This window comes from Taurulus bubalis (genome assembly GCF_910589615.1).
Source record: "Taurulus bubalis genome assembly, chromosome: 1".
NCBI classification, from domain to species: domain Eukaryota; kingdom Metazoa; phylum Chordata; class Actinopteri; order Perciformes; family Cottidae; genus Taurulus; species Taurulus bubalis.
Window position 1 is genome coordinate 10,433,414 of NC_136589.1, and position 21,003 is coordinate 10,454,416.

At 41.8% G+C, this 21,003-nt stretch overlaps 1 protein-coding gene across 1 annotated transcript in view; it reads right to left on the bottom strand.

The window, feature by feature from the left end:
• Positions 1 to 3,965, bottom strand: part of hs6st1a (heparan sulfate 6-O-sulfotransferase 1a) — a gene marked incomplete at its 3' end in the record, with an annotated part of 48,444 nt that extends 44,479 nt beyond the window's left edge. The window contains exon 1 of the mRNA XM_079216318.1: positions 3,463 to 3,965. Coding sequence (XP_079072444.1) covers positions 3,463 to 3,962 — 500 coding nt within the window. The 5' untranslated portion in view covers positions 3,963 to 3,965. The remainder of the gene's footprint in view (positions 1 to 3,462) is intronic.
• Positions 3,966 to 21,003: the final 17,038 nt, after the last annotated feature.

A 21,003-nucleotide genomic window follows, 5' to 3' on the forward strand; every position in this document is an offset into this window, starting at 1 on the left:
AGAGGAGGCGGGAGGGAAAGAGATGGAGAAAAAAACAGGGAGTGATTTGAGAGGGCCGAGATAGAGGCAGTAAAATTAGCCCCATCACTTCACTTACTAAGACGCTCTATGACACACTGGGATTAAAAACATACACAGTCATGAGATGTGCACAAACACACATGCATGGGACAGATGGTGTCCCCCATCTGAAAGTGTGGCTCTAATTTGAGTAAAGTGGTAGATACCTCCTTAACCAATTAGAATCCTCATATCTAAGGCCTTGAATTGGGGGCTGTTACTGTAAGTCTCACATACTCATTAGTGTGTGTGTGTGTGTGTGTGTGTGTGTGTGTGTGTGTGTGTGTGTCCCATGGGATCGCTGAGGAACATTAAAACTGATTAAAAAAAGAGGTGGGAAATGACAAATCTACTTTGAGTGGCACGCTGCCGAGTATGTGACTTCTTTTCTCCCACAATGCCACTGTGCATCTCCATCTCATCTCATCACCGATCAAAGACAGACCTGTCTCTCCTCTTACGAACCATTCATCTCACTGCCGCTCGCTGCTGCTTAATGTGCCTCCCTCCAAAGCCGACACATTTGTCACCAGACCAAACTGAGCATAATCCATCGTAGCTTTTAGTTTTTTTTCTCCCCCAATGTATGATATACTGCATTTGAAAAAGAAAAACGTATTCAATTCAATTTACTCAATGTCTCAAAAATGGCTTTATGCTCTCTTGAAGAAGAAACATTTTAAAAGAAACTGTGCACAGTGATACAGACCCATCTGTAGAATCAATACATAATACAGCCATGACAACAGGGCCTGGAAAATGTTACACTAACGATACAAAACAGTTAGATAGTGGCTTTGGACGTCCAGAGATGTTCTTTAAAGAAGATCACATAAATGTCAGATTGGCTGTCCCGGTCATTTAAATGGCTTTTTTTTTAGGCTTACACAGAAGTTATACATGGCAAACAAATATATAAACATAAGTAGAGCTGAAACAATGAGATGATTTGGATTAGTTGATCTTCAAATGTTAAATTGCAGAATTTCAGTAATCAGTTAGTAGTAATTTAACACCGCTGCGGAGAGATGCTGGATCTCAACACTTCCTGCTGCTGCATAACCAAAGATGTCTACATAGAGGCTGTCGCCTCCTTTCCATTTCTCAGTTATCAACACACATACAAACCAGTTCCTCCACAAAGCTCGCATATACAAGGTGTATCAGACACGTATAAGCACCGACTGGGGCTACAGACTCCACCACACTGACAATACGCACAGCTGATCACAAAGCTATGCATACGACGCTGCGCCAAGAAATCCCTCACCATCATTCTGTAAACACAGATGATCTTTTTTTCCTGTACCCTTTCCCTGGCCTCTTCACCACACTGCCCTCAAGACAAATGTCCCTAAACAAGCATTACCACAGTGATGCAAGAGAGACAAACACAAGGGCTTAAATGTACACAGGCTGAAGCACATGGAGAGAAAAGCAGGCCATGAGAAAGAAAATAGGAAGGGAAAGGGAGAGCGTGCGATTCCAGTTATTCTTCAAAGCTGCTCATTGCAGCGATTCACTTCTCTTTCCTGTGGAAGTGGAGTTGTGTGTAATATGGTGTAGCATGGTTTTTCTTCAGGGTGCTATTAAGCGTGTAGTCCGTTGTTTCTCCTGTCAGGAGTGATAGGATAGTCGATTATACCAGAGGCAAGGGATCCTCTCCCATGCATGCATACCTAGACCTCTCATCTACTATGGCTTTGCGTCTCTTTCTGTTCCCCTGACCTCTTCAGGTGCACACAAACACACACAAAATACACACCCATACAATTTCCGGCTTTGAAACAGTGCTCACAAAGTGATGAAAGGCCGTTTATCCTGCTTCCACTGTGATATCTCGGCTCGCCGTGCAGAATGGCTGGACACGTTATCACCTCTGACCAGGGGAAACCACGGGAATCAGGACAGACGCCAGCATCAAATACCAGTGCTGCTGTGTGTGTGTATGTGTGTGTGTGTGTCCCAGCAGTAATAATCACCCGGATTAGAGCGGAGCCAAACCCCCGCAGGGTCCCCCTCTCCCCCCAGCCCTGCCCAGCCTGCAGTTCTGATCCCCAGTAGGAGCAGCTATGGGAAGCAGAGCAGCCGGTCTGACATCCCCAATGCGCCTGAGCCAGACAGACAGAGGTGAAAAACACTGTTTTCTTTTTATAAAATGTCCACATATTTCTAACCCTCCTTTGGCTGTGAGTGATCAATAGTACAAAGTAAAATATAACACAAGCCCAGGCAATACAAACAGCCATAACACATTCAACAAGCATACACCTTTAACCACAAGGGTGCAGTGAAACGGAAGCTGATACAGCCGTCAATATGTCTGGGTGAGGGATGCAATATGTTGGCAACAACAATGGGGATGCGCGGAGAAGAAATGGGTTAGCCTATAACTTAATAATAATGCACATTGTGTCTGGAAACCTCGCAGTCAACGCAAGGGATTATTACTGTGGAGATGTTGCCTAGATGTATGACACTCCCCATGCTTGAAATATAGTCAGCCGAACCTCAGAGGGTTATTCAGTGGAAACGCAGGGCACCCTGGTATTATTAGCACCCATCAACAATTGACAGAGGCACTGTTGAGCGCCTGTGGCATCTGTGACAGAGCTGCGTTGAAATGCCGATAAACGTTCGTCTCTCAGCATCCATCATCAACCCACCATCTCAGGAAGACGCACACCATCCTTGACATTCTTCTTATACTTTGAACCATGACAAACTTTGCCCCACACAGTGAGGAGAAAGACCTTTGATTTAACACAACAACAACAACAAGGCACTTCCATTAAGATCCTGTGGGAACTTTAATGTGTTTGTGGTATTCAGTTATGATGTTATAATAACACCATTGTATTGCCTTCGGGTATGCTTTATCTCTGGTATCATTAGGACATTTCCATGTCGTAAAATGGACCAAAGATAGTTGCTCGAGTTAACTTTGGATATACTGTGAGAAGAAATGCTTTAAATTGTACCATTCAATTAGGCCTATTATTATTATGGTCTCTCCAGAGGAAAAAAAACCTGCATTAAAGGCTGTTTTCTGATACATATGTATGAAGCAGAATGGCTGAGAGTAGATAGAAAGGTTAATTATTTCATGAAGTTCGATTTAATTTAGTTCAATTTTATAAGATCATCTTTATTTGATCCTATAGAGACACAATTTGCTGCGAGTTTACAGTGACCTTATTGTACCTTCAGGTGGATTTACCCTTCTGTGGCATCACTGCAAACTCGTTTGAAACGACATATGATAACGGAAATTTAAAAGTTGTACAACAAATAAAGATGTTATTATAGACTACCAATGTATGTTATTTCCTAAACCTCAGTTTGATTTCTTGATTGTAGATGATGAAGAATTTCAAACATCTCAGAGTTAGTGTTTTCTACCTTAGATGTTTCTGTTTGTTCTCCTTCTTGTTGAGTACCCCCGGCACACAGTTGGTGAGCTCGGTCCAGTCGGCGTGCAAGCCGCAGCTCCAGCCGGTGGAGAACCGGGAGAAGAGCCAGGTCTCCTTGCGGTTCGGCCGGTAGCAGGTACACTTCTTCTGGCCCGGTCTGCAGTCGCAGGGGACCTCCAGACGGACATTCTGGACCAGGTGCCTGCCGAAGGTAGTCCCCCCGGTCTTCTGGATGTGCAAAAACACGATCACGTCCTCCCCTTTGATTTGGAAATCGATCGTCCTCTCCAGATCCCTGACTGGGAAGTAGTATTTCTTAACGTAGTGGGGGTCCGGTGTGGGGAAGATGTCCCCCTCGTCTTCTTCCGTGAAATAACCGTGCGGGGAGCCGAAATTGATCACCCCGGGAGCCACGTACTGATAGAGAATCAGCATAAAACACACGGATCCGACGACGATCAACAAGAATTTGCTGCTCCTCTCGACCATGTTCCTTCCAAGTGCGGTTCCTACAGTACGCTACCATTTCCCAGTCACGCCGTCAACAGGGAGCGGGGCGCTCGGCTTCTGCATGCTGGCTCTCCCCCGCCAAGAAGGACTCGTTTTTCGGGGCTCAGGAGTGACTCATTCCGCTTCGAGACGACCGGCGAAGTTGGCTCATCGTTCATGGAGACCGCTCAACACCGTGAAAGACGCATTGTAACTCGCTGAAAGCACCCCCGCTGCCGACCCTCCCCCGTTTACTTTACTTTGGTTTCCAGTCTACACAACAGACACACACTGCATCACCGTGGAGCTATGTACCCAGGATGCAGCGCGATGAATCCTACCTTTTCAACGTCGCTCGCTCGCTCTCTTTCTCTCTCTCTCTCTCTCTGAAAACCGAGTGAAAAGGAGAGTCGCTTTAATTTATTGGTTGATACGTAACGACCGCGTCATCCACCAGTAGCCAATAGCCAGTGGCCTTGCAGAGCTCTTTACACAAACTAAATGTTGAATTCATAAGTAATGAACCCCAATTTAACACACCTGTTTTGCTGCTATACAGCCATTACTCAATCTAGTAGCTTATGGTGCCTAACTTTAGCAAATTTAAGATCTAGAGAATAGATATGTTGCTATATAACTGACATTACATAGTCAGTTTTCTAAATAATATGGTTCTTGCTACTTATGCTATTACAACATTACATTTTAGCAAGTTAATTTCAGTCGTTCAGAATTTTCATTCCCTGCTTATTTTTACTTAAGGAAATGTTTTGCTCCATCAGATTAGCCCTACTTTGCAGATCAAGTTAGAAGCTAAACCTACATTTAGTTTTGTTTTGGTGTGTGGTATTTATTATGACAAACACCAACCTCTACATAATACTAAGACTTGAGCAATTATAAAACGCATTTTAAGTTATAGTTTAGGATACAATATATATTTTTTCATATCAAAAGGAAAACATTATTTGATCAATTAAGAAAGCCCAACCCAAGCATGACCTATCATTTAAAATCTGCATTTTTAGAGTTCTTAGATTCCCAAAGCATCTAAGTTCTGCCGAAACATGCAACCATGTAGGGAAAGTACCATCTTCTTTAAAAGGTGTTGTGAAATCAGGACTTTTTGGTACATTTCCATGCAAGAATATACCATTCTATTTTGCATGGTGTTGTTATGCAGGATTTGTTGGGTATTCCTTTGTTGGTCTGTTTTTCTATATAAGCAGGCAAATCAAACATGGAAAACAAACAAACAAAGTTAGACATAACTTCAGAAAGATCATGAACTTCTCATCAAACGTTTTTCTCAGTATAGGGGCCCGTACAGAAACACAGACACAGGATGTAACTCAAAATAAGAAGCCTGAATTGCCAGAGACTAAATGGAGAACAACCATTATCAGTAAACGCAAACACACCGCTCTCAAATTATAAAAAGTAATTTTAATGCACGCAAAATAGTGGACGTTTCTCATCGAAGTCTACTGTCTGTGGAACTTGTTGAATGTATAGAATTAAGAGTTAAAGTAACACAATAAAAGCTTCTTTTTTTTTAGCTCTTGTGAAATCAGTGAATTATTCCCTTTGAATACAATTTATTTATTCTGATAACAAGAAATCTAAATGGCATAATAGGAAGCAAGACAAACGTAGAAAGCAGTTTGCGTATTGCAAAGATCCAAACCGATTCGTTTCGAAGCTTAAGTGTCCGACAACCATGAGACCAACCAATGCTGCCTGTTGGTTCACGCTGCATCTCGCGGGGCTGCCGCTGGTGGTCAGCACTGAGACCTGCTGCTGCTGCTTTAATGCGGCCGAACAGCTCGTCAGGAATATTTATGTTATTCCCAAGGGCGATTACTGTCGAACATATTCTCACTAATCACATCTACTAGTGGAAGAGCGAAACATGTTTCCACTGCTGGATTTTGTTCAGATAAGACTGGCTCCTCCAAAGCTGACAGTGTGCTTTAAAAAATGTTTTATCCACCAGTGCCCCTGTGGTTTTGCTGCAATTTCCCAGGCATTTGTTATTGCAGATGTTTATTGTGGTAATAGGGCAGAGCAAAATGACTGGCTGTGCGTAATGTTTGTTCACTACCAGGTCTGATTCCCACATGTTTCCTAAATGAAGCTCAATCAGTAAGATCAGCCCAATCAGCAGGCCCGGGGGTGTGAAAGCACCAGTTGGTTGTGGCTGATGGCAAATGAGGTTGGGAAGGGATGAGGGTATATTTTCACTTTGAGTGGTTTGGGTTGATGATGTGTGATGTGTGTTTAGTCAGGCTGTAATTGCCCGTGTGCTTATCCACAGTTTCAACTTCCATGATTTCCCAATTGGATGTGATCTGTTCTCAACCTCTCCCCGAAACCATAACTTATCCGTCATCTCAGGTGATATTTCCCTTCATGTCCTTTTAAAAGCAAGACGATAAGTCGTCACCCGATATAAATGGCTTTGATAATCGTCATAAGTTTAGTAATGCATAACAGATCATTGTTTATGCTTTCTATTTGGTAACAATGCAGTTATAAACCCATTAGTAAATCCTTGTGGCTTTCGCACTTTTACACAGAGTCTGCAGTTATAAATGCTAATAGTTATTAAATGGATTTGGCTCCAGATCTTTAATAAGGAATTAAAGAGCAAACATTTTAGGGGAGAAAAATAAAGGACATTTTCACAACCTGGCAACCCAAAAGTTGTTCTAATTAATGACTTCATAGTTAGTGAATGATTTATAAGCCGCTAATAAAGTCAATAGTTCCATTTACAAACCCTTTATGAAGGCTGACTTATGATCTTAGTCATAAATTAAGCAACAAAAGCAGACATTTAGCTGGTGCCAGCTTTTCTCAAAAACGAGCATGTGATGGTGAACATCACATTATGAACATTGGCATGTGCACAACAGGTTGAGAAATATGAATAGTGAAGGGGTGACAAAGCCCAACGTAGAATAGGATTCCCGCCTATGGAGTCCAGACACTGGTGGTATAGTGATGCCATGAAGAGAACCCTGAACATCTGGATGTTGTGAGGAGTGGACTCTTGATGAGTTCAACCTGGGCACTGAATATGATGACTGGAGGTGAATGGGGCGGAGGAGGGCACGATAATTTTGCCTAAAATGACAGCTGAAAACAACCGAGATGAGAACAGATTTTAAATTGGATAGCAGCGATTTGATTGGCGGATGGAGATCGTGGCACGTTCTGGTTGGTTTAACTGAAAGAGTGAATGCCCATCATCAGTTTGAGGTCGGATCTTCTGACTATTTGCTCTATAAAATGTCTTGAAATGGTGATTAGTGCCACTCACACAATTTTAGTTTATTAGTTTCGTACAAACCAGCAATTTCCAATCCAAAGATGTATTGTTAATTGTAATTTGAGACGGCGAGAAGCAGCAATTAATACATTTGAAAAGTTGAAATCAAAGAATTGGTCACTTTTGTTTACTCAATCAACGAATCAATGAATTGACTTATTGTCTCCCCTAATCTTTCCATCTGGTCACATCTCCTCTAAGCTTCTCACGGGCCTCGAGGCCTCCACATGTGCATCCCCGCAATTTCATCCAACCCAGAATTCACATTCATGTCACGTATAAGTTTATATTTTTGGGATAACAACCTTCTGCTCTGGGCTCAGAATTGTGTTCGGACTGCATTGCAACTTGACGACATTATTTTTTCTTCGCGTCCCATCCCTTCCTGAGATTATCCCAGCACGACTGCAGCCGAGCGGGTGAGGGCAACCAGCGTGTGTGAGCCGGTCTCAGTTTTGAATAATTCAGCTTCTTATTTACATGTTCTTTACTTACACTGAAGCAGCATCCGCCTGTCACACTGCTGTTAAACACTCTCGTGATTATGACTTCTGCCTCGCCCCCGGCATTACCCAGTTGTATTAAATACTGGGAGATTTGTGAGAGTGTGTATACATGTGTATGCGGGTGTATGTGTGTGTATATGTGTGTATGCGTGTGTAAGCGTGTGTATGCGTGTGTATGTGTGTGTATGCGTGTCTCGCTGTGTTTGTAAGACAGAGAGAAAGCGACTGAGAATATTAGTACCGCGTGGTTGTGAGTGTTAACTTGTGTGTGTTTATGACAGGACGTTGGCGTGTGTGTGTGTGTGTGTGTGTGTGTGTGTGTGTGTGTGTGTGTGTGTGTCTCACCATGCACAGTGTCATTAGAAGCGCCGTTACTTAAAGAAGATGGATGTCACCGAGTGTGTTGCCCTCTGGCTCGGGTATAGAGATGTGACAGTCTGTTTATCATCAGAACCAGTTTATTGTTGCTTTTGTATAATGATCCTGTTTAGATGGATATTTTCACACTGTTTCCAGAGGCTTTGAGCTGTGTATTATGTCCTGCCTCAGTGTCTCAAACACATGTTGTGTCTCTTTGTCTCATTTATGCTTATTGTGTATTTCTGGCACATTTTTTATCAGTGAAGTTTGTCTTGTGATAATGAAATAAGAGTTACATATACATTTATAGGAAGAAACACACTGAACACTTGCCACGGACAAACGCACAAAACTAGTATTACATATGTATGAGGTCCATGAAATGCCCCCAATTAAAATGCAATGTTTATTAATAAATAAACAGGTGGTCAGTGGATTATAGCTGGTTCTTATGTTGACACAAGCTAAACAGAATTAATTCATGGCGCTTACATCTTTGTCTTGATTTTTAGGAATCCGCTCTCAGCTTGCTAATGTCCACCCTGCGAGCGCACACACACACACACCCCCCGTCTGTTTGTGCTTTATTTTTCATTTAGCCAGCGGCCAGGGCCGGTTTCCGCTGAGGAAAAAAAAAAAAGGCAATACAGGATTAAAACGAACACACAAAAAAAACACACCCACACATTTTCCCAACTCCTGATCTTCCATTGTTTTGGAATCAGCAGCGTATTTTTTGTTGTTCTTTAAACAGGCAAAACAGCAAGTAAACAGGCAAAACTGTTTTCATCATGGAGCCCTCAAATGAATTATTCCCTGAACTGAGTGTTTCAGACACAAATATTTTCTTTGGATGTGACTTTGGAGGAAGTGCATACAGTAAAAACAAAACAAAACTGGGCGCCATCTATTTCCTACATTCCAGTCGGTTAGTGTTTGAGTGTGTGTGTGTGTGTGTGTGTGTGTGTGTGTGTGTGTGTGTGTGTGTGTGTGTGTGTGTTTGAGGAAGAGCATACAACACTGAGGATGTTTAAGAGTGTGTGTGTGTGTGTGCGAGAGAGTGTGTGTGTGTGTGTGGGTGTGTGTATGAGTGTGAGTGTGTGTAGGTGTGTGTGTGTGTAAGAGTTTATAAATTATGTTAGATTTGATTTACAAGCGTACAAGTGAGTCTGCATTTGTGTAAATGAACATGCCTTAACTTAACCATAAAAAAACGATAATCGTGTGGACATTGTATTGCAAGTGAATACTGTCGTAGAATAATTGCAGATACATTTCGGATGCTGTCACAGCACGGGAAGTACTAGTAAAAAGATGTGTTGTTGGGTCAAGGGAATTGAACCACGGCTAAGTCTCATGCCCAGACCCGCCAGTCTGATCTCACACAGATACACAGACCACAAACTCTTTACAGCACAATGTGTGGCTATGTGTTTACTTGTTAACTTCAACAAGTGGTTGTGTTGCCTAAAACAAATGTTAAATTGTTCCCATGGTTACGTGCCACCACCATGTAATACACTGTGAAGGGGTCTCGGTCATTTCCCGTATTTCTGTGAGATCAAGTTCTTCCAGCAATGAATGTCTTCAGTCGCCAACAACAAGAAAGAAAGCCGACTTTGCTTGAGCGTAAACTCTTTTTGTTCAAGCCTCCATAAAGTTATTAGTAAACAGGGAGACAGACTAAAAGCCTCATAATGCTTCAAAAAAGGGCGTGTCTGAAACCCCGTCTCTTTGCACTTCTCTGACTCAGACTTTGGATTTGAGGAAATACATCCGGCAATTTTGGTAACTTTTGTAAACCAACAATCCGAAAAGCATGCAGGAGAAAGTAGTTCTGTCTCAAGCACACTCCTTTCATTCTACTTCCATCACTGTTGGTGTGCACGATGGAGTGCAACACTACAAAACCCTTGAAGGAGAGACTTTTTCTTGTTTGAACGAATCATTCCGCCCGGCCTTCTCCATCAAAGCCGTCGCCTCCTCCTTCGAGTGTGGCCACTCGGAGCAGGTACAAACTCTTTTGCCTCTCGGCGTGGTTTGACGACACCACTTTGTTACTTCGGGCTCAGACTTCCTTGTGTCATCTGCCTCGCGCTGCGAAAACATTCCCCTGTGCGTATGTGCACACATTTACGAGAGCTTGTGCATGCATGTATGTGCGGTACTTTTCCCTGCAGGGTTGTTATTTTCTAGTGACAAGTTGACCCTTGAACATTTTGCCAGAGGACATATGTTTTCAATGGGTGTGTCAGGTTTAACACTTAATTCTCTCTCACAGACGTGAGGGATTAAAGTCAATAGGCGTGTGTGTCTATAGGGAATTGGATTATCTCATGTTTCAAGGCAGTTGTTAATGATTAAGGCTGTATTTAAAATGCTGCGCATAACCACTGTCTACTGGCCACTGAGCAAGTATTGATCTGTGGAGATTACTTGGGCTTAAAAGCTGATGGCTCACAAACAAGACTGCAATTCAAACATTTTGTTTAAAAGTATGTATTAGCGAAAACATAATCATCAAAGCTGCACATTTTTCTTTAAAAAGAAATGCCACAGTAGTGCAGGTAAAAGATTTATAACGCAAACCCTAACCCCTCCCCCACTATAAGTTTTATTGTACAGGCAACTTTAATTTCTTTGCAAATGGGTGTCTAAATATAGCCAATCTTTATATCCTCTTTCACTAGACAGAGGCTCAGTCTAATGTTAATGCAGATGATCGCGGCCCAGACATCATATATTCGAAACTTGGTTAAGGAAATGCTTTGTGATCGGTGAAGAATAATATTGCACTCAACATCAATTTTCTCTGTCAACATTTGCCTTGGGAAATTTAGCTGGTACAACGCCGGAGGACTCAAATAACCAAAGCTCTTTGTTTGAGTGGAGTGCAATCTGATCTAGCTGCTGCTCCAGTTCTTGGAAGACAACGGACGGTTAATGGAAGCAGCGTAACCTCACACTGTCTCACTCTCTTCCCTCCGCACTCCCCCCATCCTCTTTCTCCATTTTCTCTTCTACCACTTTCTTTCTTTCTCTCTCTCTCTCCTTGCCACATCCTTTCTCCCTTTCATTTTAAGACACATACGGTTCTCTCATGGAGAAATCGACACTACCCTCTGTCACATACCGCTTATCTCTTTTGAAATAAATAGACAATAATTACTGGGCTGTTGGTGGTTTTCACCTCAGAGTCTGTTTCATCTGCGCCTCAACCACCCACTGCCCTCGCTACTTCCGCCTCATGTCAATTACACATTATTTGTATGACTGATTGGCAATTACAATCTTGTTCCAAAGATAGCTGCAGAATCTGGCTTCAGTATTGCCTGTCTGCCGCGAGCACATTGAACCCAAAGCTCTGTTTCAATCGTGCATGGGACATGAAAACAAACGTCTGCCTCTCAGCTTTGACTAAGGTCACATGTGATCGGTGCCAAGATGCAGTACCTTGAATTTGAGGTGTTTCCAAAGTGTTTCGTGGCATGTTTAATTCAGAAGAGCAGCACATTTATATACCCTTAATTCAAAAATTGAATCACAACTGTTAAAACAAATACGTACTTTGACATGTTGGGAAATGTGCTTGCTCTCTTGCTGATCCACCTGCATGTTCTCCCATGCAACAAATCTGCATTAGGTCATTACATTTGTTTTGGATGCATCACAAACACGTTCCTAATCGTAGTCTGCAAATTTCAGTATTTGAAAGAGGTCAAGGTGGATGGGTGGGTCAAACAAACGCATGTAACCAATAGTTAGTGTTCATTCATTTGAATTTACTTAAAAAACAAACTTATTTTACTATATTTGAAAGTAGCCGTGTGGCCTCAACACCACCAGGTAGTTTTGTTGTGTTTTTGTTTGGTTTCCATTTACAATTGTGTTAAAAACGGCGACCGTAATCCAATGAAATACATTTCTCCTGAAACGTTATTGAGATTGCAGTATAGTTGTCTGGGTTATTTTGTAGGGGACGTGGCTCTGCTGAGAGCAAGATAGTCTCATGTCTGTGACTGAGTAAAAGTCTACAGACATGAACATTTCTAAAGAATGATGTTCTATCAGTGGGTGTTTCAGGGGCGGAGTGAAGCTCTGACATTTGAGAGTTGCCCATTAAACAATGTATAACTCTCGAGCCACCTTAAAGGAGAATAAAACTAAAAAGATCAGCAAACATGGGCATTGTGAAATTTCTTTTTTTTCCCTTCTTGCTATCTGGCATTCAACTATAAGGAATACTTATTTGTGTTCTTGACGATTTTTACCACTCTCATGTCTTTTCATTAAATATTAAGCTACAGCCAGGAGCTGATTAGCTTAGCAGTGAAAAAGCTAGTCTGGGTCTGTCAAAAAGTTACTAAATCTGCCTACAAGCATATCAAAAGCTCACTCATTAACACATATGTTGTTTGTGTAATCCATTTAAAAGCCGAAGTGTAAAACCTAAACATTGCAGTAGTATAAGCTCACTGCCTAATGGCTGGTTGCTTCATATTTAGCAAATGTTCTAGTATTGAGTGGGAGAAGTGGTATTGTTCTGTTCAGAATGTTAAACAGTTTCCCAACAGCACATGAGCTCACCAAGCCTGCTTTAAAAAGAAAACATGTATTTTCAATTGAATTGTCACAAGGGAATTTTGACTTAATGATTATGGACTTATATTCTCTGCAATGTTTTGCCTATTAACAATTTTCCTGCATTTGCATATTGATTTTCATGAAATGAATGGAAAACAAAGGCAGTGCGGAAGGTAGTAAGGATACACTGACTCATCAATCTAAAAATCTATAATGAACTAGAGGAAATGGTTGGTAGTGAAACAAACAATGTGTAGTAAATGGACCAAAGCACTGGTATGTTCCTTTAAGAAAATAACAAAGGCTCTCTAGTCAACCCTTTTTTTATTAGGATGACGTCTCACAGGAAATGCAGCAGTAGATGGATCTTGGAATAAAAAATATTTCATTATATTTCATTTGTTTCTTTTTCTGCATTTTGTCAGATGGACGCAGAAGATAAAGTCCATGAAGCGATACTGAAAGATGGAAGCCAGACCGCTGAGCTCCTCCCCCTCTCCTCCCCCTCCCTCGCTGGCTCTTCTGCCTCCTAAGTATAAGCAGATTAAAGTTAATGATCTAAAGTGAATTAGATATTTAATCATCTTATCATCTTAGCGTAGTCAGGTCATAACTCTGCGCTGATCTGAAATCCCGTCTGTTTGACAGTGCACAGTCGAAGCACAATAAGCCAAATTCGGAGGTCGGTTTGTAGAGTCGGTTCCACTATATTAAATTTGGAGATTGAGAAATTCAATTTACCATGACGTTTTTCCCTGCTTTTACGCGATGCAAAATCTTTGTGATTGAGGACAAACAGTAATGGAACAGAACTGACCCCAAAAGAAAAATAAATAACCTGTGAGACATCTCCACTGATTCATCTAATTTCCTTGCTCCTTTTTAAACTGCACATCATCCTCCCCTTTGCTCCACTCTCCATCACCCTCCATCTGAACTCTCACTGATTGAGGTGCAAGCACTTTTGATTTGGCACGCTTGGATGCCTCGCACGCACACGCACACGCACACACACACACACACACACACACACACACACACACACAGACACACACACACACCTTTCCTGTCAATTTTATCTCGTTGAGTTTCTCGCTCTTCTCGATCGGGTTAAGATGCCCTCCTTACTTGTCTCTCGATCCTAATTCCATTGCATCGCCGCTCTCCTCTGTCGATACATCTGAATACATTTCCATCTGCTCATCGCTACCCACTTTACACCCTCTCAGCAAGGAAAATTGAAACACTGCATTGTATTGGGAGCACGTCTGTGTCCCCTTAGTCCTATGTTCCCTCACCACTTCAACCTGATGTTCTCTCAGATAAGTGCCTCCGGCGGTGCTATGGTATTGTTCCTATGGCCCATTATTCTGAAACCCCAATACGCTGAAAAATGTCCCACTGGAGCAAAATCCTATTTGTCTGACAACCTGTTATCTCGAAAACAAACGGCCATTGTTCCGAGGCCCATTGCTCATAAAATACAACAAACGCACATGTGCAGCACATGGCTAATTATTATGCAGAATGATTTCATCGGACCTTCCTGGTTGCAATCTTTCTTTCTTGCTATAGCCAAGGTAAGAACCGCCCTCCTCAGCCTCTGATATAGGGCTGAGGGAAGATATAGGCCTAATTCGGATGGTAAAATATTCATAGAAGCTGAGGGAACATTGACCTGACCCCATTGTATTCAAGTGCATCTGTGTGTGAGTTTCTCTGCTCTGTATCTCAGTGTATATTCTTACATTTTCTGCAAAAAAAAAGAGAAACCAAAAGGCGGTCATGTTTTCAATACTCAGCGAAGTGACTCATATAACCAATTCACCATGACCGCCTGTCTCGGGTTGCCCAAGGTTCACAGTCATCTGATAATGGAGTTTGTTTTAGTGGCAGAGCAAAGTAAGGAGGAAGACATACATAGTGGAACATGGATGTGATATTACTGCATAGTATAGAGATAACCTCTGCTGGTCGTGGAAGTTTTCAAAGGGAAATGCTTTGTTTCAGCAGCATCTGAGGCCTCCCCTGCTGCCTCATGAGTATGAAAGCTCACCGAGAAAACAAACATCAAAAGGGCTGCAGCTTGCGTGTCTGGGTGTGCACCTAAAGCAGAGCGTGCGCTTCCAGTTAAGCAGATAGTCAACCCATTTTTTAAGCACACACATACGCATTTGAGAAAAGGAAAAAAAAACTCACTCCCTCACATTCTCACAGAGGCGCATTTGCACACATTTGCACACATTCTGGTACAGCGGAGGCAGCATCTCGCCAGCACGGCTCGTGAATTTGTCTAAATGTCATATTACTGAGGCAGCCACATGTGCCTTTCCTCAACAGGCACTCAGATAAAAGATGGGGGAATGAAAAAAAATGAAAAAAAAACAATGAGAAAAAGTTGCTATGTAGAAAGGCAGGGTAGAAACAGGGGTACGTATTCATACAGAAAAAGTGTATTCTGCTGGGGGATTTTGTGTCTCTGCAGCATTTGTCTGTACCTCTTTGTGTTTTTGCTGCAGTCTCCACCTTAGCTTTCTGCCCCACAGGAAATAAGAATGTTTCAGAGTAAATTAATGATTTGTCCTGTGTCCATGCCTTTTAGTTTATTTTGAATAAGGTGGCAAGGGAAGGTGCCCAAATCGTGTGCTAATTTAGTGTTTTTGACAAAGTTTTCTGTTTAAAGTCATTATTAATAAATAATAGGTTTTAGTGCATAAAACAGCATGTATTTACACTTTTTCATTATGAAAGCAATCCGGAAATAATCATAACGCTGGTTCCCCTGCAGATAAAGAAAATGCACCTCTGTATTGTCATGGGGGAGACTTCATTTAGACGAGAGTGGCTTCTGTTTACTCTACAGAATTAAATGCATGGTCAAAAGCCAGGAGCTGATTTGTGTAATGGTGGCTTGTCCCCCCCCCCAACATCTTTAATGGGATTCAAACATATTTTTTTTTATTTTAAAATGTTCTTTGGTGAGAACAAAATCAGTTTGTACTTGTTACCATTTGTAAACTCACAATATGCACAAATATACTTTATATTTCACTGGAGCTAATTTCAACATTTTCCCTCACATCAAGACATGATGCTGTACATCTGAATAGCAAAATAGAACAGTGCAAATTAGGCCAAAGTGTTGATTTTCTTGGTAATTTGAAGGTGCATGAAGATAATTCCCTATTTTTGTCCACACCGCTACTGCACAGCAAACCACAGAAACCATTTAGATCGGTACAACACACCAAAGTCATTCATCCAGTTCAGTTGTTTTGGAACGGCCTGTTCCCTTACTGTGGGCAGCATGCTACACCTGGCAGCCGACAGATGTTTTTCGGTCCCTGTTTTTAAATCAAATCCCATCTTTTATCTTCTTCACACATGTGCAGTTTTTGTTGCAACAACTGCACCAGTGACATCCTGGGTCCATCGGTCCACTGCTCGTACACACTTCTTTAATAAGATACGGGGAGTTCTTATTTATTTTCCTTTTTTTTTTACGGACACATTTAAGAAAGAAAATGACCAAATTAATTCAACAAACCACGACCGTATTAGTGCCTTCGTGCTTCATGGTGAAAAGGGTCCTTTGTAATTTGAGGTTCAGTCAGAGAGTTAATTAGCGTTGATGGATGTCCCTTTGTCAATATAAAGCATGGTCGCAATAAAATGACAGTTAAACACGGATCGACCTGACAAAGAACAAGCAGGCCAGTCAGTCATCGAGCCTGATGTATCAAATGTACACGTTTTGAAGCAGTATTGGCATATTGCAAGAGTTTGAAGGATATCCTTTAAGTGTGATGAGGCTGCTGCTTTAAGAGATTTATTCGGACTGATGGTGCAGTGAGAGGAAGAGAGGACCGGCTCTGCAGTGGGAGAGGTTTTCATTACTGTGGACACGTGTTTGAGTTGTATAAAGCTATGCTGTTCAGCTGTGGAAATCCCCTCATTTAGTGGTGCAACTTGACAGTTTCTAACAGTAAATTCAACACAAGTTTGGTTTGGTCTCCGCTGGCATTTAGATGGAATTATTTTGGATGCAACAGTGCACAGCTACAAGTTCTCATTCTCCCTTTTATCCCACCAAGTTGTTGCTGTTACACACTTACAATCTCCTTAAAAATCACATGTTTAAGTGTCTGCATGGCCTAACAGTCAGGCTTCTCCAGGAGGAATATACATTGGTTAACCACGTTTCGCCTAATGCATCAACCTATCAAGGGAAATCAAAGGATAGTAAACCAAGTAAGTACCTCTGTAGTCACCTGATTTCTTAGATGTCAAGAAAATGAATAACCTGATTTCCTTGAAGGTGCAACGCGTAAAATCTGCACCTATAATTGGCTAAACCACTACATTTCAGTGAAGCAAATCCAATGTTACGGTCATATATATGTGCGAAAAGGTTTCTTACTGTGTTTTTACATGTGGTTATACCTCATACAGAGAAAAGTATAACTGTTGCAGCAGTGCAGCAGGATGAAATGAAGCTGTATCCAGAATAATTCAAATCAAAGTCTGACTAAAACTGAATAAGTTAAACTATATCTACAGTAAGCTGAACAGAAGGTTATACATCAGACAGAAAGTAAAACTGTGCTCTGCAGAGCCTGTTTTCTCATTGCGGGATCAGTCCAATTGCAACAAATGCTTTGTTTATGATCGGAGAAATAACTTCATAACTTGCCATGTAAACACAGGTTTTACTGTAATCAGTTTGTTGCAGTGCATTGAAACACATCGCATGCGGCTTCTCAAGAACGTTGTTCCCAAACAAGTCAATATCCACTTTGAATATCCACTTAAATAATACTTTTTCGTCCTGGTTGAACATCGAATGTGACCATATAAATTGTTGCTCTGTAATGGATGTGTTTTTTTTTTTCTCGAGCCTGCTGATTTTGCTGCTGCTGTTATCATATCAGAATCCCACTGTCCTGCACTATGTTTGTTCTTCTTAATCTGTCAATTCACTGGATTTGGAACAACAAATTTAACCGGCTAGTGAACACTGGTACGTTGAAAGAAATGCTAATCAATGTTAGTATAGTAAATAAATAAGGCCTATGTTATTTGGTGTCCATCTAATTAGGTTGAATTACGATTACTTGTTAACTGCTAGTTGCTCCATGTGAAAGTAAATAGGCAACAGCTGAATCATGTTTGCCAGTAAATAACAATGAACAGAATTTGGCCCTTTTTCCTCTTAATTTCCCTGTGTTAATTACTAGGACTTTTTTTACTGGAAAATAACAAAAAATTGTTTTTTAACAAACAAAGTACAAACTTTAATTTGTTGTTCTACTCTTTGATGAAATATGAATGGGTGTAAAAGAGTGAAATTGATCCCTTATTTGTATCAATCCTATTGAAGCCTATTGAAGTGTTCTTCTAAACGAGACGTAGATATCTGTGGTATCGATATTTTCAGATCGATCCTTCCACCCCTAACGTCTGACTTTAGTGATCCCCTGACCTTTCTGACAAAATTTCTATTTTTTTGGTTTACGATTAAATAACTGTCAAACGTATGCCATTCCCTTCAGTCTCTGCTGTGCGTTGTGCTCAGACTTAACATTATGAATGGTCGTTAGCACTCTTAGTGAGCATGGCTAAAGACTCATAATGTTGTTACTTATTTGCTGCTTTGAACAGTTTCCAATGTACCAGCACCAGTTTAACAAAACGTTAAGTATAAGTTGTCAGTTTTGGGACAGAGCTGCATTTTAAGGTGTAAATCATTATATTGCATGACGAATGGAGAAAAAAACGTCCAACATGAGAGTCGTGACCTCGATCAATGATTTCTCCGAGAGTAGTCCTGACAACTGCATTGCTTTAGATTCATGTTTGACACTATTAATACTTAACAATCAGTTATGGTGTATCATTTGTCGCAGTTTAAAGTCCCTTGAAAGGGATGCATACGACAAAGTCTGCGTTTACAGTGAAATAACGACTACTTCAAACATGAAAGATGAAATTGCATTAAACTTCAGAGATTCAATACTAGCTAAATAACTTGTATTGTACTTTGATAACCATGTTTACACAGTGATCTGTAGGTCACCGTGTTCGCGATTTGTTTTGATAAGTGGTCGATTTATGACCTCAGTGTCTCGAAGAAAAAAACATTCTTTCTTTTTCTTCCTTTCAATCACCTTCTTGCTCTCTCACTCCTTCCCTCTTCCTCCCTCTGTCTGTGCTCTATGGATGAGTAGTTACATCATTAGTATGCCATTAGTCTGATCATTGATTCCTCCTGCAGATCTCCCCCTCCTTTCTGTTCGCTGACACGGAATTCTGAGGAGATCCGTGAACTTTATCACCTTCAGCGTTTCGGTTTCCTCCTCAGAATTCCCACTGGATCAGCACTTTCCTCCCCTCCAGACCTTTTCTAATTATCCTGTTCCTGCCTTTCAATAAATAATTACAATAAAGGTCATCAATCAAAAGCGAAACATTGATAACTGAAGAGAAAGTCCAATATCCCCTTGGCACAGCAGTCCTGCTGTCATAAATACAATGACGGACTGTGTGCGTTAGTGTGTGTGCATCCTGGAGAGAGTGTGTTTGTCGCGGCAAATCATTTTCACATAAATCATGTGTTATGAGATAGATGAGAAAGAGCAGGAAATGCTGTGTATACACGCGGAGCTGTGATTAAGCTTGTGTCTGTTTGTGTGTGTGCTCGGAGGCACGCTTATGTGTAGTTTCCAGACGATAAAGGTGACAAAAGTAAACAAAATATGATCAAACACTTGGTTTTGACCGTGAGTTAAGCTCAGGCTAAGCCCACACACGCACGCACGCACACACACACACGCACACACACACGCACATTGCATACTAAGCAGCCGCACTTCACTTTGATTAGCACACACGCACACCTGGATATGCTAATGTGGGTCTGCAGTGACAGCCGTGGGGAAGTCTCCGTGGAGCCAGTGATTGGTTGCTATCTGTCTCGCCTAGAGGAGCGGCGAGGCAGCCAGTCCTCCCGCCAGGCTCAGCCCGGAGAGGAGCTCTGATAACGAGGTAAAAATGTGAGCCATCCGCGGCGTCAGCCTGAAGAAACCGCTGCCTCGGGCCTCTTCTGAACTGAAGCCGCAGCCTAAATGGGTTTCTGTGCCTGACAGCTCAGTAGAGCTCAACACTGTTACACTCTGGTGGTCTGCTCACGCACACCCAAACACACACACACACACACACACACACACACACACACACACACACACACACACACACACTATTCTGCACCTGCTCACACCCGTGCGCACACCTGGTCGGCCACTTGCGGAGGCAAATTAGAAAACCAGAGAGGAACATTGTCTGTTAAAAAGAGTAAACAGCCACGCTAGTTGTGTTTGAACGTGGGAGCCCAAACGCATTCATTACCCTGTTGCTTATGGAGCCATTGTGCTCCACATGTCATCACTCCGCCACCCCCATACACTCATCATGATGCAAAGCCAATCGCACGCACGCACTCACTCACTCACTCGCTCACAGCTTCAATGACTCTAAAATGAGGAAATTACTTCCATCGGACTCTAAAATATTCTTATCCTTTCCTTTGCCTCCCCTCACATCACTTGCCTCTCTCTATCCGTCTCCTTCGTTCCCTTCTAATTGGTCCAAATACATGCCGGCGGTGCCACAAACAGCACTAAATTAGTTTCCATCAAAACACAATTCCACCTGAATTCAATCTGCAAATGTGCTGAACACATATAGATAAAGTGATTAGGCTTTTAGAGTTGTGGAGCCAGGAAAGTGATGGTTAGAAAGACACAGATTTTCTGAAATGAAGATTTTTTTGGGTGGGGGGTTAGCGTTTGGTAGAAAAACAGGTTTCCGTTAGGGAAGAGGTTCTGGGTCGAGCTAGGCACGTCGACAGGAGAGAGAGAGAGGGTTTTTTCAGGCGTTGCTGAAGAGACAGAGCGTGAAACAGTTTGCTAGGCATGTCTAAAGATAAAGAGAAGTGCTGAGAGGGACGGGAAGAGAAGGTTGTCAGTGGGTGGTTAACCAGCCGATAACACTGCATTCTAAACAGGTGAAAAATGCGTCACAGAGCAGATCCTCGTCCAAGCTGACGATGACTTCTCCTCATGAGCCTGCTGATATTATTCATTGTAAAGCTTTGCATTTCACCTGGCGACATTCATGACGATGGTAATACTGCGGTGCTTTTTGGTCTGAGTCTGAAATGATTCTTCGTCACACTGATGTAAACCATTTTTAAGTAATA